At 38.4% G+C, this 14,677-nt stretch overlaps 2 protein-coding genes across 2 annotated transcripts; one reads left to right on the forward strand and one right to left on the reverse strand.

The window, feature by feature from the left end:
• LOC107634340 (protein transport protein Sec61 subunit gamma-like) lies at nt 782–1,992 on the reverse strand. Its single transcript, XM_016337868.2, has 4 exons — nt 1,899–1,992; nt 1,698–1,813; nt 1,151–1,193; nt 782–887 (listed from the first exon to the last, which is right to left on the reverse strand). The coding sequence occupies exons 1-2, from the start codon at nt 1,990–1,992 to the stop codon at nt 1,698–1,700; spliced, it is 210 nt and encodes a 69-aa protein (XP_016193354.1). The 3' UTR covers nt 782–887; nt 1,151–1,193.
• On the forward strand, nt 11,826–12,518 carry LOC107632856. Its single transcript, XM_016336497.1, has one exon. It carries the CDS (start codon nt 11,826–11,828, stop codon nt 12,516–12,518), a length of 693 nt encoding a protein of 230 aa, XP_016191983.1.

Here is a 14,677-nt window from a genome sequence, read left to right on the forward strand (position 1 = left end):
TTCAATCTTATCTCAATTCTAACTATTTTTTAATTATTTAATTTTTAATCTTCCACCAATCAAAATCTGACATCTACAAAGTGCATTTACCATTGGAACTTGTTAGATTCTACTTTCAAAAATTATAAATAGATATAGTTAGGGATGGCAAGCGGGGAAGCCCGCCCCGGTATGGCCCTTTTCGAACTAGGTTCATCAACCTCGACCTGAGCAACCTCAAAACTAGCTCCAGCAGTAACAAGATTACTCAGTTTCAAAATTCATATTTTTTGAAATAAAAGCAAATGTTAATTGTTAAACAAGGTATCAACTGTAACACCCTACCACACAAAGCTTTACGCTTAAGCCGTAAAGCAGAGGCGGTGTGGTAGTACGAGTTCTAAAATAAAATATATACATAATAGTATCTGAACGAGAGTAATATACGAGGAGCCTTGAAAAACGGGTACAACAAAATCGCAAAATAAACACTACAAGAAAATAAGCTTTCTGCCACGCTTTTAAAGCGTGCCCAAAAGTGCTAAAAAGCGTGCCGATAGCTTTTCGCCACGCTTTTTGAGCTATTGGCACGCTTTTGAAAGGGTCACATCTGCCAGCGTGCCGGTTGCTCTATCGCCACACTTTTGTGAATTCATCGGCACGCTTTCTTTTTGGCCACGCTTTCAACTCTTGCCACGCTTAAAAGCGTTGCCATAGGTGTTAATCTATCGGTACGCTTTAAAAGCGTACCGAAAAGTTCACATATTGCCACGCTTTTGAAGCGTGCCAAGAAAGTTGGTTTTGGCCATGCTTTGAAAGCGTGCCGATAGAGCACATACAGCCACGCTTTTAAAAGCGTGGCTTTCCCACTAAAACCTTTTGCTACGCTTTCAAAGCGTGGCCTATTCCTTTGTCAAATTAAAAAAAGAGAGAAAATTTGAATGCATAATAATAATTAAAAATTACAATTCTATAATAATAATTAAAAAGAGAAAATTAGAAGGCATAAGAATTGATTTTTTATTGATTTACATGAATTATTTATATGCTATAATAATAATTTAAATTAAAACTGTAATGTTCCCAAAGATATGAAGGATGAAAAAACAAAAAGTGATATACAGTAGAACTATGATTAACAAAAAGTTAATGTGGGAAGAACTCCTGCTACCATTTGCTTTAAAACTCTGTGTGTGATTGTGGCTCTCATCATCCTGCAGATATCATCAAAAATTGTTTAGAACATAAGTTGACACTATATGTAGTAATTATAGACATATTCTATTAATTTTAGCATAAGCAAAAGCAACACAAAAAAGTGAAGAACATACAAGTTACAATAAAGTTCACTGGTATAATCAAAAGACATTGCTCCCTCTCTAGTATCCAGAAAGAAGAAAATTGATTTGTAAATCTACCACCCCCTCTCAATAATGAACTATGCACAGAACAATAACTGTATGAAAGAACTTCATCTAAAGTAAATTTGCATAATTTCAAACCCTAATCTCAAGTAACAGTAAGAAAGCACAAAACCAACCACATTCTGAATACAATAAAACAACATTACAATTTTCCCCTTTTAAACTCCTTATTCATAGTTTCATAACAAATTGTTGCACCACACTCAAACAACACATCAAGCTAAGCTATAAACACAACAATTTTTTAAAAATTTCACAAATTTTTGAAAAATAAACAAATTATAAATCATATACCTAACCAGATCCGACGATGATGTTGTTAATGGGAATGAAGATGAGCTTGACGAAGAAGCCAATGAATCCCATAACCGTAATTCCGATTGCAGTACTAACAGCAACCTTGTAATATTTTACAAACGAAAAGGAAAAATTCAGGTTCACAGCATCCAGATTCAAATCAAAATAATCATAATTAAATTAATAAAAAAAAGGCACCTTTGCCATCGGGTTTATGGCAACACTTGATGAGCCTTACGCTATCCTTGGAGAACCCTCTGAGACGTTCGAACACTGAATCAATGGCGTCCATTGTCTGTCTTGTGCTTTCAAAACTGAAATTGAATTTCGACGAAGGAAGAGAGTCCATTCCTCTTCACAAAATTCCTGCAGAAAAATTTCAAGGAATATTCCTAAATAGGCAATAACATGCATCAAAGACAAATGGAAACCATATACCAAAACACAGGAGAGATGATGATAAGCAGGGGGAATATAGAAGAGGAAAAAAGAAGTGCTAGCTATGGACACATAGAATAATAATTTGAAAGATATGGTAGAAATAAATATGAATCTAAGAAGGACAGATTAAGAAGTTTCATCCACCCAAAATATTAATATTATGCAGAACAAATCAAGAAGCAAAACTGCAGCAGTCTAAGCTCGATTTTTTTCTGCAGTTTGCAAACAGTACTGAATAGTAGTAATACCTCAATGCTATTGGCAAATATCATAAAAAATTCAAGAGAGAAAAAAAATAAAAGAAACTCATTTGAGTCATGTAAGGTGACTTCTTTTATATGGAACAAATCTATATGGGATTCAAGATTGTCATTGTGTGTCTCCCTCCACTTTGGAGCAGCTGGCTATAGATAGTTAGTTGTTAAGCTATGGGTGAAAAGAAATAGCTAACCATCTCATCTACAAATTTTCAGTCAAGTACCTTTAAATGCATTAATTATAGATCTAAATCAAACATGTAAGTGCATGTCACATGATCACACCTATTAGCAATAGGGGCTCACAAAAGCTAAGTTTACTTCTCTTTATAGTTTATACCTTAATAGCAATGATTTGCTCTGGTGTGGGAGCAACCACTTTAGGCATCTATTGTTCTTCAGCAACTTCTGGAACATTTGGAGTTTCAGGAGGTGAAATTCTTTTTGGCGGTGCCTTTTGAACTTCATCTATAGCTTCCTTTGAATCAAACAAGCGATTCGCCTCCAATCTTTCCTATTAATTTCAAAGAACAATCCTTAGTCCTATAATTAATGAGGAAGTGGAGTTGGTAATAAGAAATAGACCCAACAATATATTGTTAATTTCCTTAACAAAGATGAGAAGAATGAAAAGTTAAGAAGGGCTAAATATTTTACTTATATATTTCTCACACACACACTCTGAATAACAACAACATAAACATACAAGACATATAAATAGTTAGGGAATTTCTTGGTGAAGAGTAGAATTAGGTGAAATAATCTTTTTGGTGGGTTTTTCCTCTACTAAACATACAAGACAAATTTTTTTTGGTGGGTTTTTCCTCTACTAAAAGAAATAATCTTCACTGTTCACCAAAACTTCACTCTTCACCATAGCATTACCCAAATAATTATACACACAGATAAGATGATGATATCTAAGATAATCCTATAAAGTAAATACAAGATAAACCTTATGAAATATGAATAGATATTCTAAAATAGATTATATAAACCATATCAACATACATCATCATCATCCAATAGACATTCAAATTTATGGCAATGTCTAGTTTAATTTTCAAGTCACTTAGCCAAAGAATGCTTAACCAGAGTAAAAAGAAAAATAAAAACAACTTGAGTGATTATAAAAACAAAAATAAAAACACTGTTAAATTATACAGAACATACAAACCCTAGCTAATAAACAAAAACCAAATTAACATATGCAAATCGAATACCTGGAACAATAAGAATCAGAAATTAAGAAATAAAAGATTCTAGGAATATTTTGGTAAAGAGTTTTGGATGCTTACTCCTCCCCATGGCTACGACTTTCTCTTCACTGAACGCGTTAGATTAAAGCTGAAACCCTAAATAGAGGGGCTTTTATAGAATTTCTCAACGGTCCAAAATAGAGGAACAGAGAAACAGAGAAATATTAGAAAGCATAACTAGTCTCCAATCAATACAAATTACAAAATATCTAATAATTAACAAGAAAACAAGCTTCCAGAACCAAGCACACACATCTAAAATGAAGTGAAGCTCAAGAATCAAACAAACCAGGGAACATCGAAATAGATTTTTACGATAAAAATCAGATCCTAACATTTTCCTAAATTTAATGTGCCAATATTTAAACTTTCATTTTCACATCACTGTAACATAGGAACAACGAAACAGCCAGGGAACCAAACTAATGGCCCTTATCAGAGGATCAGAGAAACAGAAGGAAGAAATACTTACCTTGTAGTATTTATGGTGAGGGTTGAGCACCGATTGAGGGAGAGGAAGCGACGATTGAGGGAGGAGCGAGAGAAAGGCAGCGTCTTTAGTGTTTAGGGTTTGTGAGAGAGAGATCACTGAGGGAGGGCACGCCGATGCAGGGTGCGCTGACGGAGCAGCGCCTACTGAACGATGAAGATGGATGAATGACGAAGGCTGGGTTCGAGAAGATGAAGCTAAGCGATGAAGATGGATGAAGCTGACGGCGCCTTTTAGGGTTTGAAAGGAAATTTTAGGGTTAAAAGTGAATTTGGGAACAATGTAAAGTTAGTGTGTTGTTGTTATCATTTTTAGGGTTAAATTTGATAACTTATAAGAAAAAAGGTTAAGTGTGGGAAAAAATAGGTGGGAAACTAAATTTTAGGGGAGGAAACTCTATTGGCACGTTTTTTTACGGTGCCAAAATAAACACGGTATAGCCACGCATTTCACGCGTGTCGGTTTCTCTCTATGGCCACACTTTTTAAGCGTGACAAAAAAAAGGGAGGCCAAATTTTTAATTAGTGGCCACCCTCGTAAAAACGTGCCGATTTCCTTCTATCGCCATGCTTTTCAAGCGCGGCAGTAAAAAAGCGTGGCCAAATTTCAAATAAGTGGGCACCCTTGTAAAAGCGTGCCGATTTCTCTCTATGGCCATAGTAAAAAAGCGTGGCCAAATCACAAATCAGTGGCCACCCTCGTAAAAGCGTAGCCATAGACTACTTTTGGGCACGCTTTAAAAGCGTGGCAAGAAAAAAGTGTGCAGACAGGCCTTTTTCTTGTAGTGAAAAAGCGCAACGCTCAGGAAACGAGATTACTTGCGTGCTAAGAAACCTAGAGATCATAGGTGTAACTAAGTAGAAAGTGGGAATGGAGGGTCAAAAGTACAGAATAGCAAGCTCCTAACTCAGCCTGCGAAGCCAAGGCTGGCTGGAGAATATTTACATATATATACATATCCCAAAAACCCAAAACACATAGCTAAAACCTTAACTCTCCGTAAACCTCTAAGAGGAACAAAATAAACAAGCTGATCGAAGAGAAAGTCAAGTACATATATATAAAGCTGTACATCAAAATAAAACCCAGAGACTACTCCGCTTCAGAAGTACAGACGCCTAGCGAGGAGTCTCTCAACCTGCATCTGAAAACAACAACATAGTATGGGGGTGAGAACCGGAGGTTCTCAGCATGGTAAAGCTGCCACGCACATAGTATATAAGGTCCAAGAAATGACAGAGGCAATCCTAGAATGCTGACACTCATATTATAAGACTTAATTTATTAAACAGAAACCATAAAAGGGGTAGGTGTTCTAAGGAGTTCCAAACTCAACTTAAACCTAACTTTAACACTAAACCTGCCCACCTTTCTTCCGTTCCTCCATCTCCAATGATATTTCACAGACAAACAAACAGACAAGTTCAAGCACAAGTAGAAGGTAGGTAGTGCGAGTAACAAGTATAACAATTAGCATAATATATATTCAGTTAGGCAACCTCAAGTAATACATAGCAGACAAAACAAACAAAATGCACATGATGTATGCCTGTCCTATGGCTGATGAAGCTCATCTGTCGGTTATCAAGCCAACCCGACAAGTCCGGTTTGCTAAACCATGGACTGTCCCCCGACGCGCATCCCCAAGAGTCTATGCATAGTTTTTTCTCAAATATATATAAAATTACTCAATGGGGGTCAACCTTCCCGGGAATTTAGAGTGCCCGGTCACACCTTACGTCGTAGGATCAACAGAGTATCGAGTGTCGACCTGGAACACGTACTGGCAGGACACGGTACTTTACCCAGGAAAACTCGTATCTCAGATCAATTGAGTATATAATGCCACAATAATATACATAACCATTGTAATATTTGCAAAATCATATCATACATGCCATAATATCATATATACTCCAATTATACTCATTTCCAAATTTATTTCACCACTTTTCCTACTTTACTTCACTCCAAAGTTATCTCAATTTCCTAGCTTCAACTAACTACTAGGCTTAGTATTACATTTTATAACTAAAAGGATGAGAATAGAGGTTTAGAAGTCTGAAATTTGATTTAAAAACACAAAATCCAGTTTTTGCAGAAAATAGGGGCAACGCGTACGCGTGGGCGTGCCAAAAACCCTTGCTCGCGTGTGCGATCCCCTAGTGCTCACGCGTATGCGAGAATAACAACCCGAAAGGGTTGGTCGCGTCGCGAGCAACTAAACGCGTACGCAAATGCTGGGCACGCGTACGCGTGGGCTACGCATACGCGTGAGCGTACGTTTTTCCAAAATTTGCATAAGTCTGAAAACCGCAGAATGCCAACCTTTTTAATCCCAACTTCTGACGCGCATAACTTTTCCATTTTATATCATTTTTCCTCCGTTCTTCGAACGGCGTAAACTTCACGGACCCAATTTTCATCTAAAATAAGTTTGAAATCATTTGGGAATTTGGAAGCTAAGTTATAGCTCGCCAAAGTTCGGCCAAAAACTAATTTTTCACAAACCTCAAAACCTCAATTTTCATTACACCAAACCAAATTCCACTACTTACACATATATCCAGCACAAACACGCTTCATAACATTCCAATACAACACCACTAACCATTCAATCATATCACAAACCCTCATACTTCCATTTTTACCCAATTCACACCTTAAACTTCTTACTTCCATCAATAAAATCTCTAACATGTTGTCATACATACATATATTTAGTCAATGTCACTAATTAATCAACAATATCAAAACACCAAAGGGGCATCATATCCCCATCATAACCATAATCACCAACACATGTTTAACTCCCATCATCAATCAATATCATAATTACTAAACATTCAAAACACATAATCATTCCAGCTTATCCTATGGTCCACTAGCCTAAGTTTTCATACGACATTATATATTAAATACGCAAAACCTAAACCATACATTGGTCGATTTTCACTATTTCCCGAGACACCACCAAGGCACCAAACTCAGCCCCAAAAGGTCCAATATACCAAGGCACAAGCACCCAACCTCCACCAAGCTCCAAAGCTCACAACTCAAGCTCCAACAACATATATATATATATATTCACATATACCATACATACATACTCAAAATTCAGAATTCAACATACTAATACCAAGATTTGGCTAGGGTTAGAGATCTCACCGTATCCACGGATCAAGAGAGCCAAGTCCAACAAGCTCCACAAGCTAGATTGAAGCTAGAGAACCAAAATCAACTAATTCTCAACTTGGATTATCTTTAATTTTTAAAAATTAAGGGATAGAGAGTCTGGAGTGATAGAGTAGCTTACCTATGAAATTGTTCTGATAGATTTGTAGAGCTCGACACGGTGGTCGCGTGGCTGCAAACGGTGCGGCGATTGGAGCTCGGAGTGGAAAGTTATGGTGGTTTGATTTGGGAGCAAGGGTTTTTCTTTTCTCACCTTCTTCCTCCCATGGCTGGAACGTGAATGAGGAGTGAAGGGAGAAGAGAAGCTGTGTTCTCTTATGTTATTGGGCTTAATTGGGCCTTAGGCCCATTTTGGGCCCGGTTTGCCCGGTTCGGTCCAATCTTGGCCAAATTCTTTGAAATTAGTGTCAAAATTCTTGTTTTAATGAGCTCTATCCTAATTTAATATAATATTCACATTTTTAATTTCATTTGTTAAAATTTAATTTATTGACTAATTATTTACTAATATACCAGGGTTTACATCAACCATTCTAATTTAGTCAAAACTCAAAACCATTATCAAACAAAACAAAACACAGCAAACAATATATGAATCAGAGTTAGATTTTAGATTTGTCATTTGTCAAAACAGTAAAAGTTAATCAAAACAAATGTTAAAACCAGGTATCAACCATTCTGATTTAGTTAAAACTCAAAACCATTATCAAACAAAACAAAATACAGCAAACAATATATGAATCTGCATCAGATTTTAGATTTGTCAGAATTCAAAACATTAAAATTTAATCAAAGCAAATGTTAAAACAAGTATCAACAATTCTGATTTAGTCAAAACTCAAAACCATTATCAAACAAAATAAAACACAGCAAACAAACCTAAATCTTTGATCTAAAACCTAAACCAGAAAATCAACATACCAGAAATCCAGAATAACAGTAGCGACGAGTCGATGACCAGGACAGAGGAGGCAAGGAGCAGCAGCGATGGCCAGACGACAGACCTAGAGTGCAAGAGGACAAATGAGCAGCACCGATGGCCAAGACTCAGGAGTCGAGAATCGACGATCAGCGACGACGACGGCTAGACAGAGCAGCAGCGGTGGTTAGGACCCAGGAGGACTGAGGAGGGACGGTGGGAGCAGCCTTGATAAGGAGCACCGCAACTGCTGGGTGTGGCTTTGCTGTCTGTGTGAGGCTTCGAGGTGCGAACGATAGCGTGATTGGACTGCATGAGCATGAGATGGGCCAACGGCGGCGGTGATGGCAACGACAATGGCGTTGGATGCTGGACGCAGCACAGTTGGGAGTGGCGGCTGGTGTGAGTGTGAGGTGTGACTATGGGAGGAGAAGCTTAGTGTGTTGTGAGTGGGAGGGAGTGAGATCGAGGGAGTAACCGAGTAAGGGTAAGGAGGCTGTCGATTAGGGATTTAGGGTGGGTATGGTTTCATCAGGTCGGGTCGGGTTGGGAGAGTTGGGTTTTGGCAAAAAAACACTAAGCCCGCCTTGCCCCGCCAAAGCCCGCAGTTTAAGCAGTATGACTTAGGCGGGCTTTTGCTATGTTGTGGTCCCAATTTTTCAGCCCGATCCGCCTTTTTTGGCGGGTTACGCGGGCCGGCCCAGGGGTTTTAGGCCTGTTTACCACCTCTAGATATAGTATCGTTTATTACTTAAATAAAAAAGAAAAAGATCAAAGTTTTTCTACATTTGTTTAGTTTGGATGGCATTTTTCTCTGGTAGGACGGATACTTGCGGAAAATTACCCTGTCGAAGGAAATACTTTGGGGCCTTTTGCTATCCATGGAGACAAAAAATTATAGTTGTCAAAATTGAACCGGTGATCGAACCGGTTAGTCTCTGGTTCACTAATTTATTAGTTTAACCGATGAGACACTGGTTGAACCAGTAGAACCGGTTTCACGTAAATAAAAATATAAAATATTCAAAAATCTAAAATTAAAATTTAAAACACATATCTTCACTAAATTTTAAAAATAATCAAATTTCAACAAATTATAATCAATGTAAGAGGGAGCAACGAAGCTACCATGGAGCCGACTTACTCATACTGGAATGATGATAGCTCCGTTTGGAAAATATAAGTGAGCACAAAATTATATGTATTTATTGAAAAATAATATTAATAAATACCATATAATCATAAAAAGAATAATTATATTGTAATTAATAAAAATATTTGATATTTTTATTTATACATGTTTAACAACATTTATATTTATATTAATAATTATGAATAATAAAAAATATAATTAATTTAAATATAAATGAGTACAAAATTAAAATAAGAGAAAAACTCTACATCCATGTAAAAATTACATGGATGGTATCCAAGTACCTTCCACTCCACGCGTTTTTCCCCACCCACACACTCGTTTGTTTTACACGCACCTCATATAACGTATATAACGTAATCCTTCTTTTGCGTGATCAACCTTTCTCAACGTAAACCTTTCCATATAACGTAATCCAAGTACCTTCTTCTCATTTCGCATTCTTCTTCTTGTTGTTGTTATTGTTCTTCTTCTTCTTCTTCCTGTTCTCCTTCTTCTTCTTCAACCTAATTAAATTCGTTGTTCTCCTCTATTCGCATTTTTCTTTTCTGCATTATGGATCTGGATTGACTTCAATGTAATTAATTTCGTCGTTCTTCTTCTTCTTCATTTTCTTCTTCGATCTGCACTTCTAAATTGAAACAATGAATGAATCAACTTCAAATCAGTTGAATGAGTGCGATTTGGATAATTCTTCCGAAATGCATCAATTTGATGAGGTTTGGATTATTGAAGTTTGAATCGAATTCAACGGAATGCAATTGCTAATTTTATTCGAAGCGAATTGAATGGACTGAGGTGATCTATATCTGAATTGAATTAAATTGATAATATGTAACTGTGAGTGTGAGTAACTGTGAGTAACTTTTCGGTTCGATAAGTACTAAAGAGTTGTTTCACCATGTACATGTGTTCGGTTCGGTATGCAGAAAGGAGTCTAAAAAAATTAGATGAATATATTCTGTTTTATTCCCTAAGAACTATATAATTGTTTCACCGTAATTAAGATTTTGGTTCATTATAATTAAGATTTCGGTTCACCATGCAGACCAACTGTGTTGTGGATGAAAAATTTGTCCCAAAGGTGGGAATGATTTTCAAGACACTAGAAGAAGCTGGAAAGTTCTACAAACATTATTCCAAACTTGCCGGTTTTTCTACGAAAATAAGGAACACGACTCGGGACGGAGACAAGATTAAGAATCAACTAATTGTATGCACCAGAGAGGGGAGGTGAAAATCAAAGATATCTCCAACTTTGAAGACAAACCCTTTAGTAGGGTTAAATTGTCCGACCAGAATTTACGTACACATAATGAAGGATGTTGGTGGTAGGAGTAATTAGTCTTTATTAATTAAACAATTGTTATTATCATTGATTTGCTTTGTTGCTCTATGGTTGATGTTGTCGTTCCTATTGATGATGTTGTCATAATGTTGTTCTATTACTATTGCGCTATTGTTATTGTTAACATTATCCTAATGTCATTATTGTTACTTGGTCCGGCCATTACAAATCCAATATCATAAATCGGCTTTATCATCCATAACTCGGCATTATTCACATTATTACCCAGAAAATTGGCGTTATAGTTCGGCATTGCAGTCATTACTCGGCAATTTACGTTATTAATCGATGTTACAGTTACTATTCGACAATCAATGTCATTCATTAAAAAGTGATGTTACAAATCAGCTTAGCGGACTGCTTCACAAAAGTTAAACGTCCAAACCCTTATTATTGCTCTTTAATACAGGCAATAAAGCAGAAACATAACCGATTTATACATTATCACCTATAAAAAGGTATGATCTTCTATCCTAAAGGACACATTGAATTCTCAACACTAACTTAAGCTTCGGAGTGCCTTTGCAGGTACATTCCCCTGTGTTTCTTGCTCAAAGCTCTACGCGATTGGACACCTTCTTGGAGTAAAGCTCGGATTGTCATAAGGCTTAAAGGTCGGCACCGAAGGTAATAGCTCGGCGTCGACTCCCGGAGACTGAGCTCTCCCTTCAGGTATCCATACAAGAACAATTGGCACCCACCGTGGGGCCGAAAATATAAACCTCTCCATATATCATCGGCCTCGAGGTTCCCGTTTGAAGTCATGGCTGAACAACCTCCACCCACGCCATCCGAATTGCTCCAGATGGTGACCGAGTTGCGGCAAGCCATGGCCGAGGAGAACCAAAGAATGGCAAATCAAATTGCCAACTTGAATAACACTCGAACAAAAAACAATGACCGACAAGAACGGACAAAAGAAGCCGAACAGCAGTCAGGGCTAACACATGTCTCAGACACTACTCGATAGGAAGAGGAGCAACCCGAACATAATGAGGAAGCTCAGAAAGACATAGAGAATGACGATTAGGAAAGCTCCCATGGACCATTCACGGCGGAGGTGATGAACTTCGTGCTACCCCGAAGGTTTACTCTGCCGACCACCCTAACTCCCTATGATGGGTTAGGTGATCCGAAGAAATACATCAAGAAATTCACCTCCATAATGATAGTAAATGGTGCATCCAATAAAGTTTTATGCCGTTGTTTTCCATCTTACTTAGACGGTCCTGCACTTGATTGGTTTTGTTCTTTGCCTGAAGGTTCCATTTCTCGATTTCGAGACATATCAAAGCCCTTTGAGGAGCACTTCGCTGGATGTTCCATTTCTCGATTCCGAGACATATCAAAACCCTTTGAGGAGCACTTTGCTGGATCAGCCATCTACCTCCACGACTCCGATTACCTGAACACAGTCAAGCAAGGCCATCATGAAAGCCTCAAGGACTACATGACGCGCTTCACAAAGATAGCCATAAGTATACTTGACCTCCACCCCGAGGTGGAACTACACGCCATAAAAAGCGGACTACGACCAGGAAAATTCCAGGAAACTATTGTTGTGGCCAAACCAAAAACTATGGCCGAGTTCCGTGAAAAAGCTAAAGGACAAATCGACATCGAAGAACTCCGACAAGCTCAAAAAGTAGAAAAGCCTCACTATAGAGACGACGACAAAACACGGGACAGTAAGAAGAATTTCAAACCAATTCCACGATATGGTCGCCAAGACAAAGATCGGCAACAATCACCTTGATGACCTCACCAAAATCTTCGGACAGCTAAGAAAATACAACATGCGGTTAAATCCCAAAAAGTGTGCATTTGGTGTTCAAAGCGGTAAATTCCCCGACTTCATGCTCACTAGCCGAGGTATTAAGGCAAATCCAAAAAAATACCGAGCTATTTTAGACATGACAAGTCCACACACCATCAAGGAAGTCCAACGGTTAACAGGGAGACTTGCTGCACTTTCTAGATTCTTACCTTGCTTAGCTTCTAAATCCTCATGTTTTTTCCAAACTTTAAAAAACAAAAAAGCTTTCCAATGGACTAATGAATGTGAACAAGCATTTACAACTATCAAAGAAACTCTTTCAAAACCACCAATTTTACAAACCCCCCTTACAAGGGGAGCTATTATTCTTATATTTATCTGTCACTAACTGGGCTATAAGCTCCGCCCTTGTTGCAGAAAGAGAAAAGAAACAGTGCCCGATCTATTTTACCAGCAAAACCTTACAGAACGCCGAGCTTCGATACCCGAGCATTGAGAAACTGGCCCTCGCCCTTGTCTTTTCAGCCAGAAGACTCCGACCATACTTTCAGAGCCATGAAATCCATGTTCAAACAGATCAACCTTTGTGGCAAGTCCTGCAGAAACCTGAGCTGGCTGGCCGACTAGTAAAATGGTCGGTGGAGCTATCAGAATTCGATATCACGTACGAAGGATGAGCATCCATTAAATCCCAGTTTTTGGCCGACTTTATTACCAAATTCTCAGTACCAAGTACAACTGAAGACTACATCGAATGGTCTTTATACGTCGACGGGTCCTCCAACCCACAAGGGTGTGGAGCAGGTATCATACTTGACGATGGCCGTGGCAACGTCATCGAACATTCCCTCAACTTCTCATTTAAAGCAAGCAACAATCAAAGTGAGTATGAAGCACTAATTGCCGGCCTTAGACTCGCGGCGGACCTAAACATCACCGAACTTAAGATATATTGCGACTCCTTGCTTATCGTCCAACAGGTAAACAACTTATACCAAGTTAAGGACCCTTTGCTTTCTAAATACCTGGATGTTGTACAAAATTTACTTTCAAAATTTTCTAAATATGAAATACAGCACATACCAAGGGAGAATAATGGCCGAGCTGACATTCTGTCTAAACTTGCCAGCACTCAACCAAATGGGTCATCACTTTATCAGTCAACACTACTTAAGCCAAGCATTGAATAACACAAGTCTTAAGTGTAACACAGGAAGCAGATTGGAGATCCCCATACATACAGTATCTCCAAACAGGGATCTTGCCAGGCGACGTCGAAAATGCTCGACACTTCCGCCGACAAGCCTCCTTTTTTACAATTTATAATAATTGCCTATATAGGCGGGCATTCTCTCGTCCATTGCTTAAATGTCTTTGCAGAACAGAAGCCGAGCTTGCACTTGGTGAGGCACATGAAGGGATCTGTAGAACACACCTCGGAGCCCAAAGTCTGTATTCAAAAATCCTCAGAGCTGGATTATATTGGCCGACAATACGACAGGATTGTCAAGCGAAAGTTAAAAGCTGTAACAATTGCCAAAAACACAGTCCGATTACACATCTCCCGGCCGAACTCCTACATTGTTTCGAAGTTAGTTGGCCGTTCAACCAATGGGGCATTGATATCCTCGGACCTTTTCCCACAGCAGCAGGACAGGTAAAATTCCTTGTGGTAGCAATTGATTATTTTTCCAAATGGATAGAGGTACAACCTCTAGCCAAGATTACATCACAACAAATGCTTTCCTTTGTTTGGAAACATATTATTTGTCGATTCGGCATCCCTTGGTACATTATCACAGATAATGGTCGCTAGTTTGCCGATCAAAAGTTCACATCGTTTTTGCAGGACTTGAAAATCAAACAATATTTTTCCTCAGTAGAGTACCCACAAACAAACGGGTTAACAAAAGCTGCAAATAAAGTGATACTACACGCTCTAAGAAAGAAACTCGACGATGCAAAAGGTCTCTGGGCCGAACTTATACCAGAAATCATATGGGGGTACAGTACCACAGTCCACTCAACAACAAAAGAAACACCATTCCGCCTAGTATATAGCGCCGACGCCATGATACCAGTGGAGATCTCCCAAGCATCACTGCAAACTCAACTGGCCGACCATACAACATCACTCA

Source organism: Arachis ipaensis, chromosome B03 (genome assembly GCF_000816755.2).
Source record: "Arachis ipaensis cultivar K30076 chromosome B03, Araip1.1, whole genome shotgun sequence".
NCBI lineage: Eukaryota > Viridiplantae > Streptophyta > Magnoliopsida > Fabales > Fabaceae > Arachis > Arachis ipaensis.

Coding starts and splice junctions, on each gene's coding strand:
- LOC107632856 (XM_016336497.1), top strand. CDS start 11,826: ATGAACTTCGTGCTACCCCGAAGGTTTACTCTGCCGACCACCCTAACT.
- LOC107634340 (XM_016337868.2), bottom strand. CDS start 1,992: ATGGACGCCATTGATTCAGTGTTCGAACGTCTCAGAGGGTTCTCCAAG. Junction 1,814..1,898: donor CCATAAACCCGATGGCAAAG/GTGCCTTTTTTT, acceptor TTTCGTTTGTAA/AATATTACAAGGTTGCTGTT.